At 44.2% G+C, this 13,420-nt stretch overlaps 1 protein-coding gene across 7 annotated transcripts in view; it reads right to left on the bottom strand.

The window, feature by feature from the left end:
- LOC140206146 (rab GTPase-activating protein 1-like) overlaps positions 1–13,420 on the bottom strand; it is a 568,372-nt gene that overhangs the window by 129,109 nt on the left and 425,843 nt on the right. The window contains exon 1 of one of the 7 annotated variants that reach the window (XM_072274379.1): positions 8,601–8,988. The exons of the other annotated variants lie outside the window; for them this stretch is intronic. Within the exon in view, the coding sequence (XP_072130480.1) occupies positions 8,601–8,678 (78 nt within the window). The 5' untranslated portion in view covers positions 8,679–8,988. Of the gene's footprint in view, positions 1–8,600; positions 8,989–13,420 lie in introns of those variants that run through there. 7 annotated transcript variants of the gene reach the window in all.

The raw sequence follows: 13,420 nt of genomic DNA on the forward strand, positions 1-13,420 counted from the left end.
TGATTCCAGCATCTTCCCCACCACTGATGTCAGACTAACTGCCTGTTTTCTCTCTCCCTCCTTTCTTAAAAAGTGGGATAACATTAGCTACCCTCCAATCTGCAGGAACTGATCCTGAATCTATAGAACATTGGAAAATGATTACCAATGCGTCCACGATTTCTAGAGCCACCTCCTTAAGTACCCTGGGATGCAGACCATCAGGCCCTGGGGATTTATCAGCCTTCAGTCCCAATACCATTTTCTGCTTGATGCAAATTTCCTTCAGTTCCTCTGTTACCCTAGGTCCTCTGGCCACTATTACATCTAGGAAATTGTTTGTGTCTTCCCTAGTGAAGACAGATCCAAAGTACCTGTCCAGCTCGTCTGCCATTTCCTTGTTCCCCATAATAATTTCACCCATTTCTGTCTTCAAGGGCCCAACTTTGGTCTTAACTAATTTTTTCCTCTTCACATACCTAAAGAAGCTTTTACTATCCTCCTTTATATTCTTGGCTAGCTTACCTTCCTACCTCATTCCGCCCCCCCACCCCCCCACCCCCCGTATTGCCTTTTTAGTTATCTTCTGTTGCTCCTTAAAAGTCTCCCAATCCCCTGGCTTCCCGCTCATCCTTGCTATGTTATACTTCCTCTCTTTTATTTTTATACTGTCCTTGACATCCCTTGTCATCCACGGTCGCCCCTTACTCTTTCTTCCTCTTTGGAATGAACTGATCCTGCACCTTCTGTATTATTCCCAGAAATACCTGCCATTGTTGTTCCACTGTCATCCCTGCTAGGGTATCTTTCCAGTCAACTTTGGCCAGCTCCTCCCTCATGGGTCATAGAAACCATAGAAACTACAGCACAGAAACAGGCCTTTTGGCCCTTCTTGGCTGTGCCGAACCATTTTCTGCCTAGTCCCACTGACCTGCACATGGACCATATCTCTCCATACACCTCCCATCCATGTATCTGTCCAATTTATTCTTAAATGTTAAAAAAGAACCCGCATTTACCACCTCGTCTGGCAGCTCATTCCATACTCCCACCACTCTCTGTGTGAAGAAGCCCCCCCTATTGTTCCCTTTACACTTTTCCCCCCTCACCCTTAACCCATGTCCTCTGTTTTTTTTCTCCCCTTGCCTCAGTGGAAAAAGCCTGCTTGCATTCACTTGTCTATACCCATCATAATTTTATATACCTCTATCAAATCTCCCCTCATTCTTCTACGCTCCAGGGAATAAAGTCCTGACCTATTCAACCTTTCTCTATAACTGAGTTTCTCAAGTCCCGGCAACATCCTTGTAAACCTTCTCTGCACTCTTTCAATCTTATTTATATCCTTCCTGTAATTTGGTGACCAAAACTGAACACAATACTCCAGATTCGGCCTCACCAATGCCTTATACAACCTCATCATAACATTCCAGCTCTTATACTCAATACTTTGATTAATAAAGGCCAATGTACCAAAAGCTCTCTTTACGACCCTATCTACCTGTGACGCTACTTTTAGGGAATTTTGTATCTGTATTCCCAGATTCCTCTGTTACACTGCACTCCTCAGTGCCTTACCATTAACCCTGTATGTTCTACTTTGGTTTGTCCTTCCAACATGCAATACCTCACACTTGTCTGTATTAAACTCCATCTGCCATTTTTCAGCCCATTTTTCCAGCTGCTCCAAGTCCCTCTGCAGGCTCTGAAAACCTCCAATCTTTGTATCATCAGTAAATTTGCTGATCCAATTTACCACATTATCATCCAAATCATTGATATAGATGACAAATAACAATGGACCCAGCACTGATCCCTGTGGCACACCACTAGTCACAGGCCTCCACTCAGAGAAGCAATTCTCTACTACCACTCTTTGGCTTCTTCCATTGAGCCAATGTCTAATCCAATTTACCACCTCTCCACGTATACCTAGCGACTGAATTTTCCTAACTAACCTCCCATGCGGGACCTTGTCAAAAGCCTTACTGAGGTCCATGTAGACAATATCCACTGCCTTCCCTTCACCCACTTTCCTGGTAACTTCCTCGAAAAACTCCAATAGATTGGTCAAACATGACCTACCACGCACAAAGCCATGTTGACTCTCCCTAATAAGTCCCTGTCTATCCAAATGCTTGTAGATTCTGTCTCTTAGTACTCCCTCCAATAACTTACCTACTACTGACGTTAAATTTACTGGCTTATAATTTCCCGGATTACTTTTTGATCCTTTTTTAAACAACGGAACAACATGAGCCACTCTCCAATCCTCCGGCACCTCACCTGTAGACAGCGACATTTTAAATATTTCTGCCAGGGCCCCTGCAGTTTCAACACTAGTCTCCTTCAAGGTCCGAGGGAACACCCTGTCAGGTCCCGGGGATTTATCCACTTTAATTTTCCTCAAGACAGCAAGGACCTCCTCCTTTTCGATCTGTACAGTTTCCATGATCTCACTACTTGTTTCCCTTAATTCCATAGACTTCATGCCAGTTTCTTTAGTAAATACAGATGCAAAAAACCTATTTAAGATCTCCCCCATTTCCTTTGTTTCCGCACATAGCCGACCACTCTGATCTTCAAGAGGACCAATTTTATCCCTTACAATTCTTTTGCTGTTAATATACCTGTAAAAGCTCTTTGGATTATCCTTCACTTTGACTGCCAAGGCAACCTCATGTCTTCTTTTAGCCCTCCTGATTTCTTCCTTAAGTATTTTCTTGCCCTTCTTATACTCCTCAAGTACGATATTTACTCCCTGCTTCCTATACCTGTCATACAACTCCCTCTTCTTCTTTATCAGAGTTGCAATATCCCTTGAGAACCAAGGTTCCTTATTCCTATTCACTTTGCCTTTAATCCTGACAGGAACATACAAATTCTTCACTCTCAAAATTTCTCCTTTGAAGGCTTCCCACCTACCGATCACATCCTTGCCAGAGAACAACCTGTCCCAATCCATGCTTTTTAGATCCTTTCCAGTTAAGAACCTCAACCCTAGGACCAGATCTATCCTTGTCCATGATCAAGTTGAAACTAATGGTGTTATGATCACTGGAACCAAAGTGCTCCCCTACACAGACTTCTGTCACTTGTCCTAACTCATTTCCTAACAGGAGATCCAATATTGCATCCCCTCTAGTTGGTCCCTCTATACATTGATTTAGAAAACTTCCCTGAACACATTTTACAAACTCTAAACCATCTAGACCCCTAACAGTATGGGAGTCCCAATCAATATATGGAAAATTAAAATCCCCTACCACCACAACTTTATGTTTCCTGCAGTTGCCTGCTATCTCTCTGCAGATTTGCTCTTCCAATTCTCGTTGACTATTAGGTGGTCTGTAATACAATCCCACTAATGTGGCCATACTTTTCCTGTTTCTCAGCTCCACCCATGACTCAGTAGACAAGTCCTCTAATCTGTCCTGCCTGAGCACTGTTGTAATATTTTCCCTAACAAGCAATGCTACTCCCTCACCTTTCATTCCTCTGCCTCGATCACATCTGAAACATCGGAACCCTGGAATATTAAGCTGCCAGTCCTGCCCCTCCTGTAGCCAAGTTTCACTAATTGCTATAACGTCATAATTCCACGTGTCAATCCACGCCCTCAACTCATCCGCCTTCCCCGCAATACTCCTTGCATTGAAATATATACACCTCAGAAGATTTTTACCACCACTCACAACCTTTCTAGTAGCGGATTTGCTTGAACTTTTAACAACATTTATTTTCACCCCAGCCACACTGGGGTCCATAGTCCCCTTTGTTCAACTGTAATACTGACACTTCCGATCTTCCCTTCTTCCTCTCAAATTGTAGATTACAACTTATCATATTTAGGTCACTACCTCCTAATGGATCCTTTACCTCGAGTTCCCTTATCAAATCTGGCTCTTTACACAACACTAAATCCAGAATTGCCTTCTCCCTGGTAGGCTCTAATACAAACTGCTCTAAGAATCCATCGCTGAGGCATTCCACAAACTCCCTTTCTTGGGGTCCAGTATCAACCTGTTTTTCCCAGTCTACCTGCATGTTGAAATCCCCCATAACAACCGTAGAACTACCTTTGCGACATGCCACTCTACATAGCCTCCACAATCCTTCCCATAATGGGGTGACTAGAATCAAATGCAATACTCTAGATGTGGCCTAACCAGAGATAAGATTCTACATTTTGCCAATTCAAGTGCTTGTCTGGAAACTTCTAATATGTTATGAGAGTACCTGCCTCCACCAACCCTCAGCCAATGTGTTCCAGATTCCCAATTCCAACAACCATCTGAGGGGAAAAGTTTCCATAAGGTGCCATCTAAACTTCAAACCTATGCTCTCTGGTTGAAGCCATCTCTGATATGGGGTCTATCCTATCCTATCCTTGTCACTAACAATTTTGTATATCCCTTCAGCTTTCTCTATTCCAATGAAAACAATCCCAGCCTCTCCACTTTCTCCTTGTAACTGAGACACTCCATCCTGGTGAACCTCCTCTGCACCCTCTCCAGAGCATGACACTTGTTGAGGAAACCAAAATTGCACCCAATATTCCAGATGTGACCTTACCAGTGTTTTATAAAGCTGTAGCATAACTACTCTTGTTCTTATATTCCATTTCCCATATAATGAAGGTTAGCATTTGTATGCCTTCTTTACTACACCTTTTTTTAACCTATGTTGTCACCTTCAGGGATCTTTGGATTTTATATCAAGGTCCCTTTATTCCTCAGTACTCCCCGGGACCCTACATTTCATTGTGTACTTCCCACTCTAATTTGAATTCTCAAAATGCATCATTTTGCACTTATAAGTTTAAAATTTCTTTTGCCATTAGTTTGCTAACTTACCAAACCGTTATTATCTTTTTGTAGTCAAAAATTACTCTCCTCCTTATCCATAAGACGATTGATTTTTGTGTCCTCTGCAAACTTGCTAATCATACTTTCTACATCGAAATCTAAATCATCAATGAATATCACAAACACTAAAAGCTACTACTGGTAAAAGGCTCCCAATCATCCCATGTCCCCCATTTCCAAGCCAATTTTGGATCCAATTTTTCCTCTCAATTTGAGAATGTAAGAGGAAAATTTCTCCCTGCAAATCTGCCTTATATTAGTCCCTTTACAGAGTCAACCAGAGTCGATAATCTATATCAGCAATTTCTTCCTGCTCCCACCCATGCCTTTCAATTTTTCTATCTTTTGGCAATTATAGCTTCAATGAATCCTGAATAGAAATTCTGACGCCAGATAGGAGGGAGATTGAAAATATGGCTGAGTGGTGCCACAACAACAACCTCTCACTCAATGTTAGCATAACCAAAGAGCTGATTATTGACTTCAGGAGGAGGAAACCAGAGGTCCATAGCTAGTCTTCAGAGTTGGAGCTGGTCAGCAACTTTAAATTCCTCAATATTATCATTTCAGAGGATTTGTCCTGGGTGCAGCACATAAATGCCATTACAAAGAAGGCACAACCACACTTCTACTTTCTTAGAAGTTTGTGGGGATTCACATGTCATCTAAAACTTCGACAAACTTCTATAGATGCATGGTGGAGAGAATACTGACTAGTCGCATCATAGCTTGATAGGGAAACATCAATTCCCTCGAATATCATGGGTAAAGCACTCCCCACCACTGAGCACATCTGCAAGGAGTGCTGTCGCAAGAAAGCAGCATCTATCATCAATATTGTGTTCAGTTCTGGTCGCCTCATTAGAAAGGTGGTGAAGAAGTTTTAGAAAGGGTGCAGAGGAGATTTACCAGAAAGCTGCCTGGATTAGAGGGCATATCTTTTGAGGATAGGTTGAGGAACTAGGGCTTTTCTCTTTGGAGTGAAGGAGGATGAGAGGCAACTTGATAAAGGTGTACAAGATGAAAAGTGATACAGATCAGCTGGAGAGCCAGAGACCTTTTCACAGGGTGGAAGTGGCTAATATGAGGGGGCAGAATTTTAAGGTGATCAGAGGAAAGTATAGGGGTGATATCAGAGGTAATTATTTTTTATAGAGTGGTGTGTGTGTGGAACACCCTACAAGGAGTGGTACTAGAAGCAGATACATTAGGGACACTTAAGAATCTCTTCGATAGGCACAACATTAGAGCAGGTTAAAAGGTTGGGACAACATCATGGGCCAAAGGACCTACACAGTGTTATAGTGTTCTATGTTCTATAAGGTATACAAGCATTCAGATGGCAGGAGTTAATTAGGCTTTGTACAAATGTTTGTAAGACTATGTCCCATGAATTTGATAATTTTTTTGAAGAAGTAACCAGGATGATCAATGAGAGCACAGCAGTGGACAAAGTCTATGTGGACTTCAGTAAGGTCTTTGATACTGTTAGATATGATAAGCTGCTATTGAAAGTTAAATCACACGGGGTCCACTCTAGGCCTTTCAGTATCCAATAGGTTTCAATGGGGACCCCCTAATTCTTCTAAACTCCAGCAAGTACAGGCTCAGAGCCATCAAACGATCCTCATACATTAACTCTTCCATTCCCAGGATTATTCTTGTGAATCTGCTCTGGATCCTCTTCAATGCCAGCACACATTTTTTAGATATGGGACCAAAACTGCTCACATTCATGAAACAGCACAGTGAGTATCTCTGCAAGGGTGCTCATGTTGTGTGGGATCAGCTCCTGAGAAATACTTCAGGCCTTGGGTCCAATGAGTAATTCCGGATGAGCAAGAAGTTAACACAGTCAGGATTACTCCGTGCTCTTGAGCCTCCTCAACACCTATTGCAACAGGTTGGGGACCAGTTGCTCTCAGAGCCAAAGCAGCACTTTCTACCAGCAGAGGAGCACTCTGACTGGTGGCAGCCATGTTCCAGACTCTTAATAACTTCTGATAAAAGCTGGGAAACTCCCGAAGAGCAGTGTGGGTAATGCTCTCTGCAAGGAGAGCTGCATGCAATGTCCTGGAAGGAAAAAATACATTCCCAGCACATTCCATCTAGGATTGTGCTCAGTGTATGGCCGTTTCTGCATGGTCCTTGGGTGAAGACCCACCAGCTAAGTATGTGCGTACACCAGTAACTGACCAACTTCTGCTGTCAGGATAACAGGACCACAGCAGAGACAAAGTGTTTCCTATTGCCCTTGAAGACATCTTCCAACTTCTTTTAGGCCATGGCAACTAAAACAGTGAGGGGAACAAGGTGACCAACTAGAAACCAGTCAGTTGGTTTATGACCAACACTCTGTCCCAGTAAGAAATCGCACTAACTAGTCCTGACCAGTGCCCTAATCAGGTAGTGACTTTCGTCTCCACGTTCCACCAGCTCGTTAGCTAGGTTTTCTCAGTGGAACTCCATGTAAATGGTCTCATCATCTGCGGTAGAGCCACTGACATGCAATTGCAACACCAAGAGACTAGAACACTTCTCCCAGTTGATCCTGTCAGAGAACACAGCTGAGAAGACCTGATAGCACTTACAGGTCACAGATTGTACAGAGTTTTGAAGAGATATTTGTGAATCACCCTGTCAAACACCTTCTCCTGATTGAGAGCGACGAAGGCACTGAACAGACTAGCTCTCTGGGAGAGGTGGAGCATCTTCCAAACTAGGTGGATGCTGCCCTGAATGCATCAGCCCAAGGCCATGGAGAACTGGTAAGGGTCAAAACACAGTACAGATGATTGGCTGTCACCTGGGCAAAGATCTTGTTCTCCATGCTAAGGCGAGAGACCAGACGCCAATTTCTCAAACAGTGGAGATCAGCCTTCTTGGGCAGCAGGATTACCACTGCCTGACACACAAGGGGGACCTCCCTGGTTGCCAGGCTCTCCTGCATGACCCCTGTGTACTCACCTCCAAAGCATCCCAGAGGGCCCTGAGAAATTTATCAGTCAACCCTTCCATGACCTGCTAAACCCACACCCTGTCAGTGACAATACCATACCCTATCAATGGCAGACACACACCCTTTCAAGTATAATACCACGCCCAGTAACAGTACAAAATGCAGTGACAGTATCACACCCCATCAGTGACACACACCCAGTGACAGACCCACAACCTCTTCGTGACAGACTTGCATCCCGCCAGTGAACAGCAGAATGCCCCTCCTACAGGTCACTGAGACTAAGACTAATGGATGGAAGCATCAAGTGTCCTGGCTCCTCTTCTCTGCAGGGAGTTAATCTCCTGCATGTGAACCATCGCGTGCCCCAGCACGTTCCCACAGACAAACAACTTCCATCGTTTGGGAACTGGTTGAAGGAACAGTCCAGTGCAGCATTTCAGGAAAACCAATGATGTCACCAGCTTCTTTTATATGGGCAGATATACTGTCAAATAAGTGGTCCCAATTTTGAGACAACTCCCTCTATTTAAACCAGCCCAGCGATAGCAGGGGAACAGTAACCATTCTGCACGCTCTGTCGTGGGCTTCTGAATTGCCAACACGGCTTTTAATGATTCGAGGGCTCCACATACATACACACACAAATACAAGAGTCAGGGAGTCAGCCATCAACAGCTCACTGATTCCCGGCAAGCGTCATTAATTACATGCTCCAGGCCTGTTCCACCTGCTGCCGCTGCATCCCCCTCCCCCAGCCCTCAGCCTCAATCTCTCAGAGAAAAGATGCTCACCGGCAGCAGCCGAGGCACGAACAGTCGATGGCCCATCCCCAGCAATTCCAGCAGCCGGCAGGCATACTCATTCACCATCTTGTGGCCATCGTCCTGTGCTTCCTGGGCTTTGGAACGGGGGTTCTGCACAGCTGAGAGGGAAGGGGCAGAACAGGGAAGCCCCTCTTCAGTCAGGAGGAAGCAGGATGGATCCAGCTTGCTGGCTCGGAAGTCGGGAATGTGCAGGAGAAAGCAGGGTAATGAACCTCACTCTTAGGACCGTGTCGTTGCTGAGCACAGGCTTGTTAGCATTGTGTAGTCCATGGAAAAGCGACAGCACGTTTGAGACTGCCTGCAGTCCGCGCCGAGAAACCCAGGCAGAGTTGCTCTTGCTAATGTAGTCGGTGAGCTCATCGCCCCTGGCTGGAAACGTGACGGCTGCTGTTCTCAGCACTGATGTGAATGTGTAATGAGGGAACCAGCCTGCAAGCCCACGTCTCATGGGAGCGGCTTGCCAATGGGGGTGGGAGGAGGGGGAATCTGTGTGAGACGCCTTGGTTACCAGCTGGCTCAGTATTTTGACATGCTGCCCCCAACCCCTCCCTTCCCCTGCAGACAGCTGGCTGCGATGCACATCCTTAGCACGACACACATTGTTTAGTAGTCCAGCCTGCCTTATGCTGTGCTCTCCTTAATCTTTGTTCTTTCAGCAAATGTGGCATTTTGATTCAGAGTTATCCCTAACGACTTGTGTAGTGGTTGTTTGTTTAAAATTCATTTGTCGCAATGACATGTTTTTTTTAAATGGCAGTCCCCTCTGTGAGTACCGTCACTTCCTAACATACAGGATCAGTTTATGTGCTCTTGACATGTGACCCAAACAGGGTAAAAAATCATGAGGGGCATAATTAAGGTACTCTTACTTAAGGTGCACATACTTTTTTCCCCCAGGGCTAGGAAACCAAACAAACTAGAAGGCATGGGTTTAAGGCAAGAGGTGCAAGATTTAAAAGGGATTTCAGGGGCAATGTCTTTGTGCAGAGGGTAATCCATATTTAGAATGAGCTACTAGAGGAAGTAGTTGAGACAGGTAACATTCAGAAGACATTTGGTTAAGTACATGGATAGGAGGTACCTTGGCTGACAAGAACCAATTGGGCTGAAGGGCCTGTTTCTATGAAATATTACTCTATGACTAGATGTGCAACCCTGCATCAGAATCAGAATCAGGTTTATTATCACTGGCATGTGTCATGAAATTTTTAACTCAGCAGCAGCAGTAAATGCAATAAATAATATAGAATAAAGAAAAAATTACAGTATATGTATATTGAACAGATTAAAAATCATGCAAAAACAGAAATAATATAAATTAAAATAATGAGGTAGTGTTCACAGTAGCATTCTCTTGTTTTCACTCACATTGAAGATTTACTCCTCACTCCGTCCCTTTCAACCCATTACATACCCACTGATGACACTGGGGTCAGCAATTTAAATATAACCCACCAACTCTTCACCATATCTCTTAGTGAACTCAGTTAACACTTTGCCCATTTTCCTAGCAAAGGCATCACAAGCAAGGTCAACATTTATTGCCCATCCCTAATTGCCTTGAGAATAAGGGATTGTGTTTTTTTTTCTTGAACTATGCAGTGTATATGGATTTCAGCAAGGCATTTGACAAGGTACCCCATGCAAGGCTTATTGAGAAAGTAAGGAGGCATGGGATCCAAGGGGACATTGCTTTGTGGATCCAGAACTGGCTTGCCCACAGAAGGCAAAGAGTGGTTGTAGACAGATCATCTTCTTCATGGAGGTCGGCCACCAGTGGTGTGCCTCAGGGCTCTGTTCTGGGACCCCTACTCTTTGTGATTTTTATAAATGACCTGGATTAAGAAGTGGAGGGATGGGTTAGTAAATTTGCTGATGACACAAAGGTTGGAGGTGTTGTGGATAGTGTGGAGGGCTGTCAGAGGTTACAGCGGGACATTGATAGGATGCAATACTGGGCTGAGAAGTGGCAGATGGAGTTCAACCCAGCTTAGTGTGAGGCGGTTCATTTTGGTAGGTCAAATATGATGGCAGAATATAGTATTAACGGTAAGACTCTTGGCAATGTGGAGGATCAGAGGGATCTTGGGGTCTGAGTCCATAGGACACTCAAAGCTGCTGCGCAGGTTGACTCGGGTTAAGAAAGCATACAGTGCATTGGCCTTCATCAATCGTGGAATTGAGTTTAGGAGCCAAGAGGTAATGTTGTAGCTATATAAGACCCTGGTCAGACCCCACTTGGAGTACTGTGCTCAGTTCTGGTCACCTCACTATAGGAAGGATGTGGAAACCACAGAAAAGGTACAGAGGAGATTTACAAGGAGGTTGCCTGGATTGGGAAGCATGCCTTATGAGAATAGGTTATGTGAACTTGGCCTTTTTTTCTTGGAGCAACAGAGGATGAGAGGTGACCTGATATAGGTGTATAAGATGATGAGAGGCATTGATCGTGTGGATAGTCAGATGCTTTTCCCCAGGGCTGAAATGGCTAGCACGAGAGGGCACAGTTTTAAGGTGCTTGGAAATAAGTACAGAGGAGATATCAGGGGTAAGTTTTTTTATGCAGAGAGTGGCGAGTGCGTGGAATGGGCTGCCGGTGATGGTGGTGGAGGCGGATATGATAGGGTCTTTTAAGAGACTCCTGGACAGGTATATGGAGCCCAGAAAAATAGAAGGCTATGGGCTAACCCTAGGTAATTTCTCAGGTAAGGACATGTTCGGCACAGCTTTGTGGGCTGAAGGGCCTGTATTGTGCTGTAGGTTTTCTATGTTTCTAAAATAATCCTTCTGGGAGAGGTGCTTGGATGGCAATGTTGGGAGAGTGGTGGTGTTGGAGTTCCAGGACTTCGACCCAGTGGTGTTGAAGGACTAATAGTGGTGGAAACCTTGTGGGGTTGGGAGAAGCTGTTGGACTAGCCCAGGAGAGTAGCTGTTGCCATTTTGTAGGTTGCAGGAATGAACTTTCAGGGTGGGTGATGGAGTGTCAAACAAGCTTTTCTGAGATGGTGTCAATCTCCTGAATGTTTTGGAACTGCAAAGAAGTGTAAAAAATTCTATTACACTTCTGACGTGGTTTGGAGATGCTGGAAAAGCCTTGGAAGTGTCAGGAGAATAATCACTCACTGCAGGACACCCATCCTCTGACCTGCTCAAGTGGCCATGGTGTTTCATGTGGCTGCTCCAGCTGAGTTTCCGGTCATTAGAGGGAGAGTGATGATAATGTAATTGAGTGTATAGAATAGGCAGTGAAGACAAGTATTGCCTGATATCTATGTGGTGTGGATGTTACTTGCTATTCATCAGTACATTGTTGAATGTAGCCTGGGTTCTGCAGAACGTGCTCATTGGTTACTTCACTGACTGAAGGGTTTCAAATCAGTACATTATGTAATCATCAGCAAATTTCCCCTTTGTGACCTTATGAAGCAGCTGAAGGTGGCTGAGTCAATGTCACTGCTCTGAGGATCTGCTGCAGAGATGTTATGGAGTTGTGATCAGTAGCCAGACAGTCAAGCATCTTTCTTGTGCATGGTTTGCCTCCAACCATTGATGTCACACCCAGTCAAATACTGGGTAGTCAAGGGTAAATTCTCTTACCTCACCTCTGGAATGCAGTTCTTTGAGCTCATTCGTGGTGAGGTTTGGAGCCAAGTGTTTCAAACAAAACACAAAGTGGTTATTATAAGAAACACTGCTAACCATCCCAGCCTACTTTTCTAACACACAATGAAGACCTGGAGTAGTAGAACTTGCTTCTCATTTGGTATCACAGTAGAAAAACAGAAGAGAATATGAACAGGATAGGAAAATAGATTTGAGGGGGCACAAAGGATTACAGATGCTGCAATCTGGAGCTGGGAGAGTTGAGCAGCATCTGTGGGAGGATGGGAGGGGGGAAGGAACTGTTGATGTTTCATTTTGGAACCTGCATCAAGATCAGTGGAAGGCTTACATAGTGAATGGTAGGGCACTGAGGAGTGTGGTAGAACAAAGGGATCTGGGAGTACAGGTCCACAATTTGTTGAATGTGGTGTCACAGGTAGATAGGGTCGTAAAGCACATTGGCTTTCACATTGGCAATGTATTGAGTACAGGAGATGGGATGTTATGTTGAAGTTGTATAAAACATTGGTGAGGTCTGATTTGGAGTTTTGTGTGCAGTTTTAGTCACCTACCTACAGAGAAAATATGAATAAGATTGAAGAGTATAGAGAAAATTTACAAGGATGTTTATGGATGGAGAACCTGAGCTATAAGGAAAGACTGAATAAGTAAGGACTTTATTCCTTAGAACATAGAAAATTTAGAGGTGATTTGATAGAGGTATACAAAATCATGAGGGGTATTGACAGGATAAATGCAAGCAGGGTTTTTTCAATGTGTTTGGGTAGGACTACAACCAGAGGACATGGGTTAAGGGTGAAAGGTGAAAAGTTTAAGGAGAACATGAGGGGAAATTTCTTCATTCAGAGTGTCATGAGAATGTGGAATGAGTTGCGAACACAAGTGGAGCATGTGAGCTCAATTTCAACGTTTAAGAGAAGTTTGGATAGATACATGGATAGTAGGGATATGGAAGGCTATAGTCCTGGTGCAGGTTGATGGGATTAGGCGGTTTAAATGGTTTCACCATAGACTCGATGGGATGAAGAGCCTGTTTCTAGGCTGTGCTTCTCTATGACATGAGAGTGGAGAGGTGAGAAGGCCAGTATAAAGAAAAGGAAAATAGTGAAAAAGGATTGTAAGGCAATTGGTGGGTAGAGCGGAGGTGTAAGAGGACAGGCAGG

Source organism: Mobula birostris, chromosome 12, assembly GCF_030028105.1.
Source record: "Mobula birostris isolate sMobBir1 chromosome 12, sMobBir1.hap1, whole genome shotgun sequence".
In the NCBI taxonomy this organism is placed as follows: Eukaryota; Metazoa; Chordata; class Chondrichthyes; order Myliobatiformes; family Myliobatidae; genus Mobula; species Mobula birostris.